The 23,468-nt window shown below is 42.1% G+C and overlaps 1 protein-coding gene across 1 annotated transcript in view; it reads left to right on the top strand.

The window, feature by feature from the left end:
• Positions 1 to 22,579, top strand: part of LOC311136805 (tetraspanin-18B) — a 108,059-nt gene extending 85,480 nt beyond the window's left edge. The window contains exons 3-9 of the mRNA XM_084171086.1: positions 6,147 to 6,242; positions 11,664 to 11,858; positions 12,451 to 12,525; positions 12,661 to 12,759; positions 18,476 to 18,652; positions 20,957 to 21,040; positions 21,562 to 22,579. Of these exons, the coding sequence (XP_084027212.1) occupies positions 6,147 to 6,242; positions 11,664 to 11,858; positions 12,451 to 12,525; positions 12,661 to 12,759; positions 18,476 to 18,652; positions 20,957 to 21,040; positions 21,562 to 21,609 (774 nt within the window). The 3' untranslated portion in view covers positions 21,610 to 22,579. The remainder of the gene's footprint in view (positions 1 to 6,146; positions 6,243 to 11,663; positions 11,859 to 12,450; positions 12,526 to 12,660; positions 12,760 to 18,475; positions 18,653 to 20,956; positions 21,041 to 21,561) is intronic.
• The last annotated feature ends 889 nt before the right edge of the window (positions 22,580 to 23,468 follow it).

Below are 23,468 nucleotides of genomic sequence, written 5' to 3'. Positions count from 1 at the left end.
ATTGACGCACAGTATGCGTAATCGCTCGCCTCCGTTTTGTTGAGGCCCGTTATTTTGTATTTTGTATATGTTTGACAAGTAAAGTCTGTTGGACTAAGCTTCTGTGTCCTGCGCCTGACTCCAACACCACATCCACATACGCCCTTGACAGGGGGGCGAAATATACTTCTCCCATGGGCAAAGAAACTCAAAAGGGGTGATGATATTAATTAACAGTAATTTCGATCTGAATGTGCAAATTGTCCAAACAGATACGCAAGGTATATGGATTATTTTAAATATGTTATTGGACCATAAACAGATATGGCTCATTAACCTTTACGGACCAAATAATGATGATCCACACTTATTTGACAATATAGATAATAAATTATCAACTCTGCAAGCAATTCAAGACTCTATTATTATGGTGGGAGATTATAATACCGTTATAAATAGCTCAATGGACCATAAAGGAAATCACACTACAAACAATCACCCTCATGCTCTTAAGGAAATCGTGAATGTCATGGATACACTAGAACTAGTAGATATATGGAGGCTTAAATATCCTGATCTAGTGAGATATACATGGTCGGAGACTCAATCAAGCTAGTCGTCTTGACTTCTTTCTTATGTCATTCTCGTTGGCACCAAAAGTTTAAAAAGTGTTGATAGGGGACAGAATGCGGTCGGACCATCATATAATTGGCATATACATTACTCTTACTGAATTTCCACGTGGGCGAGGATATTGGACATTTTATCAAAGCCTATTGGATGATAACTTGTTTTTAACTAGGACAGAGGAATTTATAACTGACTTTTTCCGACATAACATAGGTACAGCAAATCCCCTTATTGTATGGGACACTTTTAAATGTGCCTTTAGAGGCCATGCAATTCAGTACTCATCTCGAAAACAAAAGCAATTTAGGTCAAAAGAGTCCACACTAACAAAGGAAATAGAAGGTCTAACAGAACAGATTGATAGCAATAAAAACTGTAACATAGAGGCTCAGAATAAATTAGAGGAAAAACTAAAAGAAATTGAGAAACTTATTCAAGAAAGATCAAGTGTAATATATTATAAAAATAAAGCAAACTGGATGCAATATGGGGAAAATCTTCAACATCGGAATGCTACCAAAAATAATTTATTGAAACTGGTTACAAATGATGGAGTCACCCATGATTCACCAAATGATATTTTGAAGGAGGAAACAAAGTACTTTAAGCATATGTTTTTGTTTCAGTCGCCTTCATCTCCTCTAACTGAAGCAAATTGTAGAGATTTTTTTTCTATTGATAATGTAAAATTAACAGCCATACAGAAAGACTCATGTGAAGGTGAAATTACAGAGGAGGAACTTCTGGATGCAATTAAAGTCTTTAAGTCTGGGAAAACTCCAGGGTTGGATGGCATACCAGTCGAGGTATACCAAACCTTTTTTGATAGACTCAGAGGACCATTATTAGCATGTTTTAACCACTCCTATGTAAATGGTAGATTATCAGACACTCAAGAAGGAGGTCTGATTTCATTATTACTGAAACAGGATACAAGTGGAAAATCTAAAGATCCAGTACATAAAAAAAAATTGGAGGCCCCTTACACTTCAGTGTTGTGATGCAAAAATTCTAGCAAAATGTATAGCGCATAGAATTAAAAAGGTATTGACGGACATTATTCATTCTAATCAGACAGGTTTTTTACATGGGCGATACATTGGAGATAATATAAGGCAAGTACTGGAAACAATAGAACACTATGAAAAATCTGGGAAACCAGGCCTACTATTCATAGCAGACTTCAAAAAGGCATTTGATAAAGTACGACTGGGGTTTATATATACAGTGGGGAGAACAAGTATTTGATACACTGCTGATTTTGCAGGTTTTCCTACTTACAAAGCATGTAGAGGTCTGTACTTTTTATCATAGGTACACTTCAACTGTGAGAGACGGAATCTAAAACAAAAATCCAGAAAATCACATTGTATGATTTTTAAGTAATTAATTTGCATTTTATTGGATGACATAAGTATTTGATACATCAGAAAAGCAGAACTTAATATTTGGTACAGAAACCTTTGTTTGCAATTACAGAGATCATACGTTTCCTGTAGGTCTTGACCAGGTTTGCACACACTGCAGCAGGGATTTTGTCCCACTCCTCCATACAGACCTTCTCTAGATCCTTCACGTTTCGGGCTGTCGCTGGGAAATACGGACTTTCAGCTCCCTCCAAATATTTTCTATTGGGTTTAGGTCTGGAGACTGGCTAGGCCACTCCAGGACCTTGAGATGCATCTTACGGAGCCACTCCTTAGTTTCCCTGGCTGTGTGTTTCGGGTCGTTGTCATGCTGGAAGACCCAGCCACGACCCATCTTCAATGCTCTTACTGAGGGAAGGAGGTTGTTGGCCAAGATCTCGCGATACATGGCCCCATCCATCCTCCCCTCAATACGGTGCAGTCGTCCTGTCCCCTTTGCAGAAAAGCATCCCCAAAGAATAATGTTTCCACCTCCATGCTTCACGGTTGAGATGGTGTTCTTGGGGTTGTACTCATCCTTCTACTTCCTCCAAACACGGCGAGTGGAGTTTAGACCAAAAAGCTCTATTTTTGTCTCATCAGACCACATGACCTTCTCCCATTCCTCCTCTGGATCATCCAGATGGTAATTGGCAAACTTCAGACGGGCCTGGACATGCGCTGGCTTGAGCAGGGGTACCTTGCGTGCGCTGCAGGATTTTAATGCATGGCGGCATAGTGTGTTACTAATGGTTTCCTTTGAGACTGTGGTCCCAGCTCTCTTCAGGTCATTGACCAGGTCCTGCCATGTAGTTCTGGGCTGATCCCTCTCCTTCCTCATGATCATTGATGCCCCACGAGGTGAGATCTTGCATGGAGCCCCATACCGAGGGTGATTGACCGTCATCTTGAACTTTTTCCATTTTCTAATAATTGCGCCAACAGTTGTTGCCTTCTCACCAAGCTGCTTGCCAATTGTCCTGTAGCCCATCCCAGCCTTGTGCAGGTTTACAATTTTATCCCTGATGTCCTTACACAGCTCTCTGGTCTTGGCCATTGTGGAGAGGTTGGAGTCTGTTTGATTGAGTGTGTGGACAGGTGTCTTTTATACAGGTAACGAGTTCAACAGGTGCAGTTAATACAGGTAATGAGTGGAGAACAGGAGGGCTTCTTAAAGAAAAACTAACAGGTCTGTGAGAGCCGGAATTCTTACTGGTTGGTAGGTGATCAAATACTTATGTCATGCAATAAAATGCAAATGAATTACTTAAAAATCATACAATGTGATTTTCTGGATTTTTGTTTTAGATTCCGTCTCTCACAGTTGAAGTGTACATATGATAAAAAATACAGACCTCTACATGCTTTGTAAGTAGGAAAACATCCACAGCCTCATAGAGGATCTAGATACATTTTCTAACCACTCTGGATTACAACCAAATTATGATAAATGTACTATATTACGTATTTGATCACTAAAAAATACAATTTTTACATTACCATGTAGTTTACCTATAAAATGGTCGGATGTTGATGTGGATATACTCGGAATACATATCTCAAATGAAATAAATGATCTCACTCCAATAAATTTCAATAGAAAGTTAGCAAAAATAGATAAGATCTTGCTACCATGGAAAGGTAAATACCTGTCAATTTGTTCAAAAATCACCCTGATTAACTCTTTAGTATTATCCCAGTTTACCTATTTGCTAATGGTCTTGCCTACGCCTAGCGAACAGTTTTTTAAATTATATGAGAAAAAAATATTTCATTTTATTTGGAACGGCAAGCCAGATGAAATTAAACGGGCCTATTTATATAATGAATATGAATTTGGAGGACAGAAATTATTAAATATTAAAGCATTAGACCTATCACTAAAAGCGTTATTCATACAAAAGTTATACTTAAATCCAAACTGGTTCTCTAGGAAATTAGTAAGATTGTCTCACCCAATGTTCAAGAATGGCCTTTTTCCCTTTATTCAGATTACAACCTCTCACTTTCAGTTATTTGAAAAGGAACTAATCTCCCAAATATCACTATTTCTAAAACAAGCCATAGAAAGTTGATTGCAATTTCAATTTAATCCTCCAGAAACGACAGAACAAATAATGCAACAAATATTGTGGTTAAACTCAAATATACTAATTGATTAACATTTTTATTTTTATAAAATGTTTAAAAAAGGTATAATCTTCGTAAATGATATTATCGGTATGACTGGTGGAGTTATGTCGCACATGCAGCTAACAAAAACATATGGAAATGTCTGCTCTACCCAAAATTACAACCAAATAATTGCAGCATTACCGCAAAATTGGAAAAGGAAAGTGGAAGGGGGTAAAAGTAAGGAACTTGTCTGTCGGCCCTGCATTAAAGAATATCATTGGAGAAAATTGTGATAAATAAAAAAGCATACCAGTTTCATTTAAGGACCAAAGGATTGACAGCCGTCCCATATAGATTGCAAAATAGTTGGGAAGAGATTTTTGACGTACCGATTCCATGGCATAGTGTTTATGAATTGATTCGCAAAATGACGCCGGATTCAAAACTTAGAATTTTTCAATTGAAATTATTATATAAAATTCTTGCTACCAATAGAATGTTATTTATATGGGGAATACAATCTTCCCAGCTCTGCAGATTTTGCTGCGGAGAGACAGAATCATTAGATCATTTGTTTTGGTACTGTCCATTTGTAGCTTGTTTTTGGACACAGGTCCAGGAATGGCTAAAGGATTGCAATATTTACCTGGAGCTAACACTGCAGATAGCACTACTGGGTGATCTGAAAAGTCATAGTCAATCGATCAATAATATGATAATACTTTTAGCCAAAAAAAATATTTTCAATTTACGATCTGTAGAAACAATGAGAATAGAAAGGTTCAGAACCTTTGTAAAACATCACAGTACAGTTGAAAAATATATGGCAAATAAAAATCCAATATGGATGGTGTTAAGAGATAGATGGGATGTGTTGAATGGAGCTGAAGGATGGGACTAATAACAACAACTAATAACAACAAGATAACTAATGTAAAGCGTACTGTGTCCATAATAAGTACATAGGTTATAGGTTGAGAGCTTTTGTGAAAGAACACACAATCCAATCCAGGGCTTGATGGTTTTAAGCTATCCGGGGAAATGCTTGAAGCCTCAACTGTGTTTGGGCGTGAATGTCTGATCCCCTCTACTGTGACGTTCAGAGTCTACGTCCAAACAGTAAAAACAATATAATCATATCAAATCAACTTTTATTGGTCACATACACATATTTTGCAGATATTATCGCAGGTGCAGCAAAATGCTTATGTTTGTAACTCCAACAGTGCAGTATACCTAACAATACAAAACAATACACACAAATCCCTCAAATAAAAATTAAGAAATTAAGAAATATCAGAACGAGCAATGTCAGAATATTTCAGTGTAAACTTAAACGGCTAAAACCAGATATAAAGTATGGAGAAAAGGTAATGGACCTATATCTTATTAAATAAGATCAACTAACAATCACCAAAATAAAAGCTAGACAGTCAGGGAGAAATATGTTTTCAGTCACAATTTGGGGGCTCACCGGGTTGTGTGACATGTCATGTTGTGTGGTTCTGACACTGCGGAAATGTTGTTGTCCCAAACTATACTGTAGGTTTCTGGTTTCTGGGATGGTTCAGAAAGTGTTGCTGGTGCAGAATGCCTGTGGGGATGATTTGGGTGTTTTTCTGTTGCGATTGTATTGGCTGAAATGACAGGCGTGTATGCTAGCTACTCACTTTGTGTCCATACATTTGACAGGCAGAACTCATTAGAAAGTGGGCGCTGGGTTTTGTGCTGTTTGTTTTCTTGGCAGAACAAAATCAGTTTAAATGACTGCTCTGTCTCTGTGTGTGTGTGTGTGTGTGTGCGTGCACGTTTGTGTGTGTGTGTGTGCGTGCGTGTCTGTATGTGTCTATGCCTGTGTGTGTGCCTGCTTGCAAGCATTTGGTAGAATTGATTAACTTTGTGTGATCTCTTGGCAGAACAGAATCAGTTTGAATGACTGGTCTGTATACCTCTATGCGTGTGAGCATTGGCAGAACTCATTAACTAACCTGTCTCTGTGTGTTTTCTCTCTCTCAGGGGCTGGGGGAGGCTTCAGCGAGAGGGACAGCCATGGACAGAGACTGTCTCAGCTGCATCAAATACCTAATGTTTGTCTTCAATTTTCTCATCTTCGTAAGTATTCTCCTTACACCCTATATTATAAGCTAATAATAATAATAATAATAATAATAATATGCCATTTAGCAGACGCTTTTATCCAAAGCGACTTACAGTCATGTGTGCATAAATTTTTACGTATGGGTGGTCCCGGGGATCGAACCCACTACCCTGGCGTTACAAGCGCCATGCTCTACCAGTGTCCTCCTATATACAGTACACTGTATATACTCATGTACGTCCTATATATCCTCCTATGGTAGCTACTGTATCTAACAGTAATCTTTCCATTTCAGGTTACTGCTTTTATTGAACACCCTTCCCTCCTCTCTCTCCCGTGGTCTCACATGTATTTAATAAGATAGAGGGAGGCATTGTTTATTCTATTAAAATCAATATTTACAGTTCCACTGGGTATGCAGCTTGCAATTGACATTTTGGTTGATTAGTTTTGATCAGACAATCAAAGGTAACTCCAGAGGGAGCCAATAACTGGGGGTTTGGGAGTAGTGGTGAGGAGGGTCATATAATTAAATTTAGTGGGGAGGGTTCAATAACTGCTCAGTAGCAACCAGTGATTGTTACCATGTCCATTCCTTTGTTTATACTCTCAGACAATTCCACCCTCCCATGAGACAACTCTCAATCTATCCTTCAGTGCATCCAAAATGGTTGCCTCTATAGCTCTAACCTCTGCCTTTGAGCCTTTGACAGATTTTTTATGTGACATTTATTGAAAGAAGCTCAGGTTTTTTCCCAGGAGGAAGGGGATGGTGTGAGGATGAGTGTGTGAAGCTCATATCTCTACCCCCTCCTCTCCTTTCCTCCGTATCCCCCTTTTCCTAATCACTAAAGAGTCACCCACTGGTGCTGCAGATAGGGTTTAGTGAAAGAGAGAGGATGGAGAGAAGAATGCTCAGGGGGGAGGAATGGAGGGAAGGGTGGATTCACTTTGAGAGGTAGAGGAAAGGGGGCAAAGGCAGTTAGCTGAAGCCCCCCACTGAAATACCTTACATTGCCTTGAGAAAGTATTTATACCCCTTGATTTATTTCACATTTTGTTGTGTTACAACCTGAATTTAAAATTGATTAAATATATGTTTTTTCTTACCCATCTACACACAATACCCCATAATGACAAAGTGAAAACATGTTTTTAGACATTTTAGCAAAATTATTGAAAATGAAAAACAGAAACATCTCATTTACATAAGTCTTCACACCAATGAGTTAATAGGTGTTAAAATCACCTTTGGCAGCAATTACAGCTGTGAGTCTTTCTGGGTACGTCCCTAAGTGCTTTGCACACCTGAATTGAATAATATTTGCCCATGATAATTTTCAAAATTCTTCAAGCTCTGTCAAATTGATTGTTGATCATTGCTAGACAACCATTTTCAAGTCTTGCCATAGATCTCCAACCAGATTTAAGTCAAAATTGTAACTCGGCAACTATGGAACATTCACTGTCTTCTTGGTAAGCAACTCCAGTGTAGATTTGTCCTTGTGTTTTAGGTTATTGACCTGCTGAAAGGTGAATTCATCTTTCAGTTTCTGGTGGAAAGCAGACTGAACCAGGTTTTCCTCTAGGATTTTTCCTGTGCTTAGCTCCATTCCGTTTCTTTATTATCCTGAACAATTCCCCAGTCCTTAACGATGACACGCATACCAATACATGATGCAGCCACCACTATGCTTGAAAATATGGAGAGTGGTACTGTTGTGGAAATTCTACACCATGTCGTGGAAATTACCACTAGGGACACTCAAAGTAAATCTTAAATGAATCATTGTTTTTTGTCAGCGTGCTGGAGAGGTTCCACCCAACTCAATGCACCATATGTACACATGTCGACCAGGAGCTCTGCTGGGGAAGTCCCAGCAGTTGTCTTATATACGGCTATAAACAGACAAGTTATATTTGCATGATTTAGCATAATACATTAATCATTAGCGTTTTGTTTCATTCATGTGACCGACCAATACTGGTTCATAACATGTGACCGACCAACACCTCACGAGGCTTCTTCTCTCTAAGCTGAGACCTTGAAACTGAGATATCTTTCGTTCTCAAAACAAGGTCTGGGCGTACTGCCAAATTGCAGATACTGATAAGTAAGGATTCGTTCAATCAGTCACTTGCATGAACACAGACATTGGTTATTAGAACAGCACATGAATAGAACACAGAAATTAGTTATTAGAAAGGCACAAACATTAAAATTTCCATCACAGTACTTAGAAATGTGTTGTATTGGATTTGCCCCAAACATTACTTTAGTGTCTTGTTGCAGGATGCATGATTTAGAATATTTTTATTCTGTACAGGCTTCCTTCTTTTCACTCAATTAGGTTAGTATTGTGGAGTAACTACAATGTTGTTGATCCATCCTTAGTTTTCTGCTATCCCAGCAATTAAACTCTGGAACAGTTTTAAAGTTACCATTGGCCTCATGGTGAAATCCTTGAGCGGTTTCCTTCCTCTCTGGCAACTGTGTTAGAAAGGATGACTGTATCTCTGTAGTGACTGGGTTTATTGATACTCCATCCAAAGTGTAATTAAAAACTTCACCATGTTCAAAGGGATATTCAATGTCTGCTTTTTTATTTTTACCCATCTACCAATAGGTGCCCTTCTTTGCAAGACATTGGAAATCCTCCCTGGTCTTTGTGGTTGAATCTGTCTTTGAAATTCACTGCTCAACTGAGGAACCTTACAGATAATTGTATGTGTGGGGTACAGAGATGAGGTACTCATTACAAAATCATGTTAAACACTATTATTGCACACGGAGTGAGTCCATGCAACTTATTATGTGACTTGTTCAGCACATTTTTACTCCTGAACTTATTTAGGCTTGCCATAACAAAGGGGTTGAATACTTATTGACTCAAGACATTTCAGCTTTTCATTTTGAATTCATTTGTAAATTATGGGATATTGTGTGACAATATTTTAAATTCAGGCTGTAACACAGCAAAATGTGGAAAAAGGCAAGGGATGTGAATACTCTGAAGGCACTGTATATGCCTTAACCCACCCCCTGCTGTGGCATAAAGACTACAGATAGGCTTATTCTCACTGAATAGATTTATCAGGATTAAATGTCAATTTACATAATATGTACGTACACTTTGCAATTCTACATTAGCGTAGGGAATGTCAAGTGCCAAGAGAGGGTTCGGTTGCCGTTCTTGCTTCATAGCTCAAAAGTACCGTAAATGTCACAGTAGCCAGGAGGCTAAGCATTACAAACTGTTCAACTAACATTAGCTAGCTACCAGCTAACATTAAGCAAGCAATTCTTCATGCATCTACCATATTACACTCTTAATTATTGCAACAAAACCATATTACACTCTTGAATAACGCAACCATTCACAAACATATGCAGACAATTAAAGGGTTTTCCCGTCTTTACACTCATTATGTTTTAGCTTCAAGACAAAAGCACAGAGTTACTGCTAGCTAAAGCTTCATCAAGTAACGTTAGCTTACAAAAAATGAATGATTACCCCTCTAATACAAATATAAAAGTACAGTAGGGCTAACTTACAACATTACAACAAACCATGCTTAATTTTTATCAATATCATGCAAATCATTAGGCTATGTGTAAAAAGCAAATTACAACTGAAAACGTGGGTATAATTCACCGGGGAGTTGACAGCGATACATATAAATCATACATGTAGGTTATGTTTCTCAATTTGTGGCGATTTCCATCATTTTCACATTGCAGAGATCAGCACAGCAGTACATGTGGCGAGCTAGCATTTGCCCCAGCACTTTTGATTCAGTTTAATAAAAAATATAGACACAAAAGCGTTGAAAAGAGGGACAAAGTAATGTTGTTTAGACTGATTTGTTTGACAGTTTTTTCATGATTTAATCCTCCCTAGTGCCAGGAGTTTTTCCAGGAGTAAAAAAAACAACATATGACCTGATTAGAATAATTCTGGTCCCATCATAGCCCATATAAAACAATTTTTTACAGCTGATTTATTACTATTTCATACCCATAGTTTTCCATGGTTAGGTTAGCCTACCAGATCAGGAAAAGCTCTGGGCCCCAGGAAAACAATTTCCACCCCACCCCTCTGGGACCTGTGGTGCCACCTCTGAAATCAACACACAATGTTACAAATGAAAAAACACATTTTATTTGTATGATCTACTATCTAAAATGTTTTACTTTCATAGTTTGACATGCGCACTTTCCGAAGGCACTGTATATATTTTTTAATCGTCCCTTTTTTTATCTCTACTCTTCCCTATATCTCTCCCTCTCCACCATCCCTCTCCCCACCCCCTACAGTTTATGAAACATTTAATGAAAGAGCAGAATCGTAAGTGTTGATTTAACCCCTTTACTCAGTGGTTATACCCCATCCTGGTCACTTATTTTACCCTTGCCTGGCTTCCCCAAACCCACTTCCATGTGTCGGTAGTACTACTTTAAATGCATTCCCTCACTCTCTGTTTGTCTTAGCAGGTCAGAAAGCCACAGACATTTCCACACGGTAATAAACCGTTTTCTTTATTGGTGGGGACTTTCTTTTGTGGAAGTGGGTGAACGATGCTAGGAGTCTCCGTCTCCATATTTACAGACCACAGAGATCCCTGTTTGTCAAGCAGCTGGCAAAGAAAGTGGAGAGGTTTCTATGGCAGAGAGGTGGGCAGGGCATTCAGGGCTGATGGAAATTTGGAAGAATGGCTGAGGAAGCAGCCAGCTCTACACCAGCGACTCCTCTCAGAGGTGGGAATATCCCCCAGAGACTGCTCTTGGCTTGCTATGACTTTTCATTGAAGCCTTCAACATTCAGTTACTTTGCCAAACTACCACGTAAGGAACACACAACATTTGACATGTTACTCCCCTGCAAGGGGTATACAAACGTAACAGATCGGTAATATGAAAGAGCTGAAAGTGATCTCTTGGGTGAACAGTTGCAAAGATAGGGAGACTAGACCAGAGCAAGAGACACCATTTAGAGGGAGCGCTGGGAAGGTTTCTACTTTTATGTTGCTTTCTCAGATAAACCTCTCACTTACTACTCTAGTCTGAGCTCAGTGCTGACTCAAGTTCCTCCTCCCACAGACTTCCTCAGGATCTACTACAGAGCCAGTGACACTCTGGCATACAGTCATCATGTAAATGTACACTTTTATAGCTGATAAGATAGACATGGAGCCAATATGGAGGAGTCATGTGCAAAGATTTCAGTACTGTATACAAAAAGTAGAGGTTGTGACAGTGATTTAACTCTCTCCCTCCCTCCCTCCCTCTTTTGTGAGGTTTCCATAAGCCCCTGTTAGGTTTCCTACCTCACCTGCACGTGTTCTCTATCTTCCATTAATTGTAATTATTATGTGCAGATAAACTAAACTTAACCCTCTCTCTCTCCCTCTTCCCCCCTCTCTCTCTCTCCCAGCTGGGAGGCTCCTTCCTCCTGGGTGTGGGGGTGTGGGTGCTAGTGGACCCTACAGGCTTCAGGGAGATCGTAGCAGCCAACCCTCTGCTCTTCACAGGAGTCTACATCATCCTGGTCATGGGGGGAATGCTTTTCCTACTGGGCTTCCTGGGCTGCTGTGGAGCCATCCGGGAGAACAAGTGTCTGCTGATGTTTGTAAGTAGACCTACACTGTGTTATATTCTAGAGTCATTCGGATAGTACATTAGGTCAGAGTGTTATAACAGTGTTATAAGAGGGTTATAAACATTCCTGGGCTGCTGTGGAGCCATCAGGGAGAACAAGTGGCTGCTGCTCTTTGAGAGAGAGAGAGAGAGAGAGAGAGAGAGAGAGAGAGAGAGAGAGAGAGAGAGAGAGAGAGAGAGAGAGAGAGAGAGAGAGAGAGAGAGAGAGAGAGAGAGAGAGAGAGAGAGAGAGAGAGAGAGAGAGAGAGAGAGAGAGAGAGAGAGAGAGAGAGAGAGAGAGAGAGAGAGAGTCATGCTGGCCTGAGATAGATGGAAAATAAATAAGACATAATAAAACAGAGAGTATATTTCATGCTGCCAATCATTTGCCTTCCGTGCACCAGGCCTCATGCATAGTTAATGTTGAGGTGAAGATTCCGATTTTTTTGTGACTCGCATTCACTTTTGCTGACACTCACTCTCTGTTACTCTCTCTCTCCCTTTATCTCTCTCCTCTCACTACATTTCTTGTCCACCCCCGCTCCCTCTCTCTCCCTCCCTCTCTCTCTCCTGTGTCCCTGCAGTTCTTCATGCTCATCCTGGTCATCTTCCTGGCGGAACTAGCTGCAGCCATCCTGGCCTTCATATTCCGGGAGCATGTGAATAGATTCTGTCCTTATGGATCCTATGTCCATCCACTGTAGTGTGCAAACACTGTCCCCTTTGTCATGGTGATACAGTAAAACCTCTGACCATACAGAACTAATACTAACATTCTCCATGTTCCTGTATAGCTGACCAGAGAGTACTTCACTAAGGAGCTGAAGAGGCACTACCAGGGCTACAACAACACTGATGTCTTCACTGGAACGTGGAACGCTATCATGAACACTGTAAGGCTAATATACTGTATTTGCTAAGATTGGGGTTAATTCCATTTCAATATACTAAATTCAAGTAAATTCCAATCAGTTCACTAACAGAATTGACTGACTTGAAATGGAATTGACCCCAACCCTGATACTTGCTGTTGGTAGACATATACAAAATACAATAATCTACTTAGCAGACATCTTCTTGGACATCTTCAACCTGTCCCAGTCCCAGGCTGTAGTCCCCACTTGCTTCAAGGGGACCATCATCGTCCCAGTGCCCAAGAAAAACAAGGTGACATGCCCAAATGACTATCGCCACGTCACACTCACCCAGCTCATCATGAAGTGCTTCGAGAGACTGGTCATGACTTTGCCATCGATACTATTGGCCAACGTACAATCGCTTGATAATAAAGTGGTAGAACTAGAAGCACGTATATCCTACCAACGGGACATAAAAAACTGTGATATCTTATGTTTCACCGAGTCGTGGCTGAACGACAACATGAATAACATACAGCTGGCAGGTTATACACTGTATCGGCAGGATAGAACAGCAGCCTCTGGTAAGACAAGGGATGGCGGTCTATGTATATTGGTAAACAACAGCTGGTCCACGATATCTAAGGAAGTCTCAAGGTTTTGCTAGCCTGAGGTAGAGTATCTCATGATAAGCTGTAGACAACACTATCTACCAAGAGAGTTTTCATCTATATTCTTCGTAGCTATCTATTTACCACCACAAACCGATTCTGGCACTAAGACCGCTCTCAATTAACTGTATACGGCCATAAGCAAACAGGAAAACGCTCATCCAGAGGCGGCGCTCCTAGTGGCCGGAGACTTTAATGCAGGGAAACTTAAATCCGTTTTACCTCATTTCTTCCAGCATGTTAAATGTGCAACCAGAGGGAAAAAAAACTCTAGACCAACTTTACTCCACACACAGAGAAGCGTACAAAGCTCTCCCTCGCCCTCCATTTGGCAAATCTGACCATAATTCTATCCTCCTGATTCCTGCTTACAAGCAAAAACTAAAGCAGGAAGCATCAGTGACTCGGTCAATAAAAAAAGTGGTCAGATGAAGCAGATGCTAAGCTACAGGACTGTTTTGCTAGCACAGACTGGAATATGTTCCGGGATTCTTCCGATGGCATTGAGGAGTACACCAGATCAGTCACTGGCTTCATCAATAAGTGCATCGACTACGTCGTCCCCACAGTGACTGTACGTACATACCCCAACCAGAAGCCATAGATTACATGCAACATCCGCACTGAGCTAAAGGGTAGAGCTGCCGCTTTCAAGGAGCGGGACTCTAACACAGAAGCTTATAAGAAATCCTGCTATGCCCTCCGACGAACCATCAAACAGGCAAAGCGTCAATACAGGACTAAGATCATATCGTACTACACCGGCTCCGACGCTCGTCAGATGTGGCACGACTTGCAAACTATTACAGACTACAAAGGGAAGCACAGCCGCGAACTGCCCAGTAACACGAGCCTACCAGACGAGCTAAATTACTTCTATGCTCGTTTCGAGGCAAGTAACACTGAACCATGCATGAGAGTATCAGTTGTTCCGGACGACTGTGTGATCACGCTCTCCATAGCCATTATGAGTAAGACCTTTAAACAGGTCAACATTCACAAGGCCGCAGGGCCAGACGGATTACCAGGACGTGTACTCCGAGCATGCGCTGACCAACTGGCAAGTGTCTTCACTGACATTTTCAACCTCTCCCTATCTGAGTCTGTAATGCCAACATGTTTCAAGCAGACCACCATAGTCCCTGTGCCCAAGAACACTAAGGTAACCTGCCCAAATGACTACCGACCCGTAGCACTCACGTCTGTAGCCATGAAGTGCTTTGAAAGGCTGGTCATGGCTCACATCAACACCATTATCCCAGAAACCCTAGACCCACTCCAATTTGCATACTGCCCCAACATATCCACAGATGATGCAATCTCTATTGCGCTCCACACTGCCCTTTCACACCTGGACAAAAGGAACACCTATGTGAGAAGGATATTCATTGACTACAGCTAAGCGTTCAACACCATAGTGCCCTCAAAGCTCATCACTAAGCTAAGGACCCTGGGACTAAACACCTCCCTCTGCAACTGGATCCTGGACTTCCTGACGGGCCGCCCCCAGGTGGTAAGGGTAGGTAACAACACATCCGCCACACTGATCCTCAACACGGGGGCCCCTCAGGGGTGCGTGCTCAGTCCCCTCCTGTACTCCCTGTTCACTCATGACTGCATGGCCGGCACGATTCCAACACAATCATTAAGTTTGCCAATGACACAACAGTGGTAGGCCTGATAACCGACAAAAACGAGACAGCCTATAGGGAGGAGGTTAGAGTCATGGCCGTGTGGTGCCACGCCAACAACCTCTCCTTCAATGTGATCAAGACAAAGGAGATGATTGTGGACTACAGGAAAAAGAAGAGGACAGAGCACGCCCCCATTCTCATCGACGGGCTGTAGTGGAGCAGGTTGAGAGCTTCAAGTTCCTTGGTGTCCACATCACCAACAAACTAACATGGTCCAAGCACACCAAGACAGTCATGAATAGGGCACGACAAAACCTATTCCCCCTAAGGAGACTGAAAAGATTTGGCATGGGTCCTCAGATCCTCAAAAGGTTCTACAGCTGCACCATCGAGAGCATCCTGACTGGTTGCATCACTGCCTGATATGGCAACTGCTCGGCCTCCGACCGCAAGGCACTACAGAGGGTAGTGCTTACGGTCCAGTACATCACTGGGGCCAAGCTTCCTGCCATCCAGGACCTCTATGCCAGGCAGTGTCAGAGGAAGGCCCTACAAATTGTCAAAGACTCCAGCCACCCTAGTCATAGACTGTTCTCTCTGCTACCGCACGGCAAGCGGTACCGGAGCGCCAAGTCTAGGTCCAATCGGCTTCTAAACAGTTTCTACCCCCAAGCCATAAGACCCCTGAAAATCTAATCAAATGGCTACCCGGACTATTTTACGCTGCTGCTACTCTGTGTTTATTATCTAGGCATAGTCACTTTAATAACTCTACCTACACGTACCTATTACCTCAATTACCTCGACTAACCTGTACCCCCGCACATTGACTCAGTACCGGTACCCCCTGTATATAGCCTCGCTATTATTATTTTACTGCTACTCTTTAATTTTTTGTTACTTTTAATTCTTCTTATTTTTTTATTTAATGTTTTATTTTTTTTATTTTTTTTTATTCTTTCTTAAAATTGCATTGTTGGTTAAGGGCTTGTAAGTAAGCATGTGACAAAAACATTGATTTGATTTAACATTTGATTTGATTTGATGGCCCACATCAAGGCCAGCATGCCAGGCACTCTGGACCCACTCAAATCTGCCTACTGCTCCAACAGATCCACGGAAGATGCTATTTCCGTCGCTATTCACACGGCGCTAACACATCTGGACAAGAGAAAGACCTATGGGAGAATGCTGTTCATTGACTACAGTTCAATATTCTAAACTATTGTTCCCTCCAAGATCGAAACCAAGCTCAGAGCCCTGGGTCTGGACACCACCCTCTGCAACTTGATCCTGAACTTCCTGACGGGCAGACCACAGGCTGTGAGGATTAGCAACAACACCTCCTCCACGCTGACTCTTCACACAGGGGCCCTTCAGGGGTGTGTCCTCAGCACTCTGTACTCCCTGTTCACCCACGACTGCGTGGCTTTGCACGACAACAACTTCATCATCAAGTTTGCTGAGGATACCATGGTTGTAGACCTGATAACCAACAACGACAAGTCAGCCTAGAGGGAGGAGGTAAGTGAACTGGCATTGTGGTGCCAAGACAACAACCTCTCCCTCAAAGTCAACAAAACAAAGGAGTTGATTGTAGACTTCAGGAAGCAGATGAGGGAACATGCCCTGATCCACATCAATGGCACTGCAGTAGAAAGAGCCAGGAGTCTTAAGTTCCTCGGCGTCCACATCACTTAGGACTTGACATGGACCAACAACACCACCACTCTTGTCAAGAGGGCGCAACAGCATCTCTACTTCATAAGGCGGCTGAAGAAATTTGGCATGCCACCCCAGGTCCTCTCCAAATACTGCAGCTTCACCATCGAGAGCGTCCTGACCAGTTGCATCACGGCCTGGTACGGGAATTGCTCTGTGCACGACCACAAGGCCCTCCAGCCGGTGGTGAAGACGGCCTAGTACATCACTGGGACCGTGCTCCCACCCATCCAGGACATACAGTGCATTCGGAAAGTATTCAGACCCCTTGACTTTTTCCACATTTAGTTACGTTACAGACTTATTCTAAAATCGATCAAATAAAATAAAATCCTAATTAATCTACACACAATACCCCATAATGACAGCGAAAATAGGTTTTTAGAAATGTTTGCAAATGTATAAAAAAATAAAATAAAATAAACTGAAATACCTTATTTAAATAAGTATTCAGACCCTGTGCTATGAGACTCGAAATTGTGCTCAGGTGCATCCTGTTTCCATTGAGCATTTTTTAGATGTTTCTACAACTTGATTGGAGTCCACCTGTGGTAAATTCAATTGATTGGACATGACTTGGAAAGGCACACACCTGTCTATATAAGGTCCCACAGTTGACAGTGCATGTCAGAGCAAAAACCCAGCCATGAGATCGAAGGAATTGTCCGTAGAGCTCCGAGACAAGATTGTGTCGAGGCACAGATCTGGGGAAGGGTGCTACAAAAATTCTGCAGCATTGAATGTCCACAAGAACACAGTGGCCTCCATCATTCTTAAATGGAAGACGTTTGGAACCACCAAGACTCTTCCTAGAGCTGGCTGCTGGGCCAAACTGAGCAATCGGGGGAGAAGGGCCTTGGTCAGGGAAGTGACCAAGAAACCGATGGTTACTCTGACAGAGCTCCAGAGTTCCTCTGTGGATATGGGAGAACCTTCCTGAAGGACAACCATCTCTGCAGCACTCCACCAATCAGGCGTTTATGGTAGAGTGGCCTGACTGAAGCCACTCCTGAGTATTTTGCCAAAAGGCACCTAAAGGACTCTCAGACCATGAGACACAAGATTCTCTGGTCTGATGAAACCAAGAAGTGTCACGTCTAGAGGAAACCTGGCACCATCCCTACGGTGAAGCATGGTGGTGGCAGCATCATGCTGTGGGGATGTTTTTCAGTGGCAGGGACTGGGAGACTAGTTAGGATCGAGGGAAAGATGAACAGAGCAAAGTACAGAGAGATCCTTGATGAAAACCTGCTTCAGAGCGCTCAGGATCTCTGACTGGGGCGAAGGTTCACCTTCCAACAGTTCAACGACCCTAAGCACAGAGCCAAGACAACGCAGGAGTGGCTTCGGGACAAGTCTCTGAATGTCCTTGAGTGGCCCAGCTAGAGCCCGGTCTTGAAACCGATCAACACCTCTGGAGAGACCTGAAAATAGTTCTGCAGCGATGTTCCACATCCAACCTGACAGAGCTTGAGAGGATCTGCAGAGACGAATGGGAGAAACTCCCCAAATACAGGTGTGCAAAGTTTGTAGCGTCATACCCAAGACTCAAGGTTGTAATCGCTGCCAAAGGTGCTTCAACAAAGTACTGAGTAAATGTGATATCAATAAGGGATCATAGCTTTCACCTGGATTCATCTGGCCAGTCTATGTCATGGAAAGAGCAGGTGTTCTTAATGTGTTGTATACTCAGTGTAATTTACCCACCTCTCCTCTCCTCCCCAGTTTGACTGCTGTGGAGTGAACAGCCCGGAGGACTTTGAGGAGAGCCTGTTCAGACTGATCAACCCCAATGAGATGGTCCCTGCGGCATGCTGCAGGAGGGGTAGTCACCCCGGAGACTCAGCCTACATCTCCCAGAAGGAGTGTCTGATGGGGAACATGCTGTTCAGAAACAACAAGGTTGGTACTGGTACTAGACTACTACAAAACACTACTATGAACCCTTTAGCCTTTTGGACCATGTAATAATCTTTATTGACCCATTCAACAAAGACAATGGACCTGAAATAGAGCAGAGCAGGACCTCCAGAGCAGGGCCCCTAGAGCAGTACCCACAGAACAGGTAGTACATCAGGAGGTACAGCACATCAGCTGTAGGTGGCACCTGAGATATCTGGCATCCCTCCACATTCCTACCCTAGGATTTGAACTGGCTACTGTCGTGACGTGACTTTCATTATTGTGATGACTATTATTTATCAAATAATTACCTACTCTGTTTAATTGTTACTAGATTAATTTAATCACGTAACAATTAACTCATTAGGAATTTGGGGCACCACAGGAAAGGTTGTTTAACAAGTTACCGTTTCCCAAATTAACTCTAAAGATATCTAGATATCTCTTATCATTTAACCATCATATATTAATAATTTACCTCATATCAGTCTCATTCTGAAAGTCGTAGGCTCTTTAAGTCTGACCGAACCCAGGTCTTACTGATCATTCTGTACCACACAAATTGATTTAATTATTTACTTACTAACTAATTAAAAATGATAACACAAGATACAAACACGTAAACGGTATAGGTAGGGATTAGAAACTTAATACAATTAAAATGGTTCCCTACCGGACTAACACAATATGACACTTGTTACAAAAGATGGCGAGTTAAACAGAGAGAGAGATAACACTTGGATACACATGGACCTACACTCACAGTTATCTTAATACTTTGCCCCGAACTGCCACCCGTTTGGGAAGAAAAGCAATGCATGTATTTACATGTTGGAGGTCTTCGTCGTGTATCTCTGTTGGACCAAGTCTTTCGGGGGAAGGGGTCGATTGGGCCTTCTTTTTCTGGTTACAATGTCCTTCTTCTTAGTTATCTGTTTACTTTCACACGTTCTGGAAGTGGTCTTCTGAGGACGGCTAATCAGCCGTGTCGATGATCCCCTGTGGGGTGATGAGAGCAGTGTAGTAGACAATGTTTTGACATTTTCCATATTCCATTTCTCATCATTCCCAACATTGTTGTTGTTGAAATATATTGTCCCAATGTTCATTGCTGGATGTTGAAGTTTTTGGGCGGAAAAAGTCTCTAAAACAAAGGCATCCTTTTCACCATACTAGAGTGCCAGAGATAGATTCTCCGCTCTAATTTATGGCAATGTTAAGGTGTCAAGACCCCCCCCCCCCCCCGTGGGTCAGAGGTTCTTGTTGGTGTCGGCCATTTGCCAAGCTTATGTGAGGCCTTCGATCCTCACCCAGGGAGAGTCATGACACTACCTTCCAGTTGCTGGTTCGGCGCTCTAACCTCGAGGCTACCGCTGCCCCCTCTCCACACTGGGAGACGAAACCCTCCTCTGGCCTATCAGCTAGAGTGTGTGTTGGAGTGATGATATAATGTAGACTGCTTCTCTACTGGCACTGTCCTCATACCGGTAGACTGATTTGTGCTTTTCTATGTTCGGGTGTCAAGGAAGTATGTTTTACTGTGTATTGTAGAGTAGGGTAGAGTAGGGCAGTGTGTGTGTGTGTGTGTGTGTGTGTGTACTTATGCATGCTTGTGTTTGACTATGTAGATTGGAGTAGGGTAGGGTAGTTCGGGCGTGGAGGAGGGTAGGGAAGTGGGCGTGCATGTGTGCGTATGTGTAGGGAGAAACATACAGTATTTAGCCATATTGACAAATGGATTTAGCCATATTGACAAACGGAATGTACACGTTTGTGTGCTTGTGTGTGCGGGTCTATATTTATCTCTGTGTGTGCTTGCCTGTTTTAATGACTGTCTTGAGAGTGAAATGTAATTACAGTGAACACTGATAGGAAGGAGAGGCTCCAACTGTTGTTGTTAAGGCCTGTGGAACAATGCAGTATCTCCGGAAGGCGTCTGTCTCTCCCTGTCTCTCTCTCATTCACACACAGAGCCTCATTAAAAGCCAATGAGGCCAGGGGCCCTGTCTCAGTCTGTCTCTCAGCCCATTCATCTAGTCTATTGTTCACTGACGCATTCAGTTATGGCTCTGATGCTATTTATATTGTCCATGGATTTCAGCACACACACACACACACACACACACACACATGCAGGCACAAGTGCAAGTGTACGCATGCACACACACACACACACACAGATACAGACACACACACACACACACACACATACACACATACAAACACACACATTTCAGCACTCTCTCAAATTGACTCATAATATTGAATTGTGACTGAGACTATTTCCTCTCTGTGTGTCTTCAGGGCTGCTACTCAGCGGTGGTGGACTACTTTGAGCTGTACATCTATGTGGCTGGAGCGCTGGCCATCGTGGTGCTCACCATCGAGGTAGGATTTCTTATAATAAACGCATTGTGAGTAGCCTCCAAATCAACAAGTTTTTCCTTATCAGTTGATGTGATTGGTAATGTAAGCGGTTTAGAAAAATCCATGTAGCTTATCTCCCCCACACACAGTACACAGCAACGGAATCTGAAATACTGGAGAATACATTGTTTGAAGCAAGTGCTGGTCACTTCCCCGTTTATAGTACGAATACCCCACTTAGTGGAGAATATTGGTGTTGCAGGACTGTTACACACCATACATTACATAGGATAACTTACTGAGGAGGCATCTCTGAAGTCATAACTATGGATATGGCAATCTATTCGATTTATTAGGTCAAGCCAGAGCTGAATTGTCTAATCATCTGCATGTAGATAGTTTGGTTTATTTTGTTTAGTTTCATCATCATCGTTTGGCTGCAGAACAGTCGACCAGTTTAGGCTAGCAGCATTTAAACACTTACTTGTGTCTTGTTCTCTGTCCTGACTGCTGTTCTGTCACTCCTCTGTTCTTCTCCACAGCTGTTTGCCATGGTCTTTGCCATGTGTCTCTTCAGAGGTATCCAGTAGGAATACTGCACCGCACGCCGGACAGGAGGACTTTTTGGAGCTAGAAATCAGGAGAAGGGAAAGAAAAATGTACACTTGTAAATGTATTGTTCTCTTTTATATCTGCAAAATTGATTGGTTGGAAAACAAACAAACAAAACAACACTCAGAAAACAAACAACTAGTACTTCTCAGCTGGACCTTTGAGGTACTTGGTGACAAAAAAAAGAAAGGATAGAAAGACAAAAAGACAAGAACGACAGGAAAAAAAAAAAAATACGTATGTAAAGTGCTTTGTGTGTAAAGTGAAACAGATGTTTCGTGGACCAGGTCTAACATGGACCGGGTGTATAGTAGTGGAACCAGGCGTGGCGAAGAGGACCTGGGTGAAACCAGGTGTGGTGAATAAGAGGACCTGGTTGAAGCCTGCCCTGTAGCAGAAGTAGCTTGAGACCCAGATCTGTTTGTGCTGTCTTGCTAGCTAACTGGGACTCAGGCTAGAGCAGAAGGCACTGCACTGACTTTTGGATGAAGAATATTTATACTTACTGAGTAAAAGGTTGGCTTGACTGTAATATAGAAATATGTGTTTTATGTACAATTTGGCTGTTCCTTCCTATTACCCCTTCCTCCCTCCGCCGACCCCCCGCCCTTCCATCTACTGCAACCCCACTCCCTCCCTCCCTCACACTTTCCCACTCCCTCCCTCCACTAACTATTATTAGAGCCACACCTCTTTAATGCTGCAAAAAGCCCCATCTATAGTGTGTGTGTGTGTCCATCCTTGTATGAATGAGTGCATGTGTGCATGTTGCCTCTTTTTGACCATCTTCAAGCTTGAAAGCCATCTTCTGATAAAATATTGTATTTGTATTGTGATGTTCATTGCAATAGTGGTTACATGTGGCTTAGGTGAAAATAAATGTATGTGTATGCATTTGTATTAGATTCTTGAAAAGATAATGACATTAAAATGGCATTCTAAAATGTTTTCCATGTGGTGAATTCCTTTCTAACGCATTTAAAAGTATGTACCTGGTAAAGCAGGATAGAAGGCCTAGTCAGATACTCTTTGGCAAGGGCGTAGGAAGACTTTTATTTAGAAAAACTAGTTGCCAGATTTGTTGAGGGACTTTTTCTCACTCTCAGTTGTTACAAGCAGTGGAGCCCATGGAGGTGGTACTTAAGGACGGCTCGGAGTTTGAGTGTTTGTGGAGAAGCAAAACAGAATTAATTGTTCTATATTGTGGTAGGCGGTTTAGCAACAGCTGTACTGGACTGTGGTCAACATGGATGATAGTTCTGATGGTATGAGTGGGGATGATGAAAGTCATGGACCTGGATGGTCTGTGGTGAAAGGAAAATAATGGCCCTGCTATAAGCACTACTGACAACAGTGCCGCTTCTAGTGTTGAGAGGGTAAAGGTTAGTGAACAACAAAAGTGATGATGTGTCGGAGTGGAAAGTTGTAATGGTGTTTGATGCGACCACGGGGTCTCATCTACAGCCTATTCGATTAACCAATGCCGTAAAGAAAGAGATAGGAGAAGTCACATTAGCCCGGTTCTTGTGTAGTGTATTTAATATTCTGTGCTGATCATGTTCAGCATGGGAAGATTATGAAAATGAAAACTCCCAATGGGAAGAAAATCATGTCCCTGGAGCTTCAGTTAAGGTGAGTGGTGTCATTTCTAAAATCACTCATAATGTCTCTTATACAGAGGCTGCTAATGGTCAGGAATTTAAGAAATATGTAATTGGTTTAGAGATCAAACCTGATGAGATATGTGTTCAAGAAACATGGCTTAGACCACATCTTGATTTTATTAGTCCTGGTTATTGTTCAGTCAGATCTGATAGATCAACTGGACAGGGTGGTG

The sequence above is a fragment of the Coregonus lavaretus genome, assembly GCF_964263955.1.
Source record: "Coregonus lavaretus genome assembly, chromosome: 11".
Lineage (NCBI taxonomy): Eukaryota > Metazoa > Chordata > Actinopteri > Salmoniformes > Salmonidae > Coregonus > Coregonus lavaretus.
Note: the sequence above shows the minus strand (reverse complement) of the source record. Positions and strands in the feature narration are given on the sequence as shown.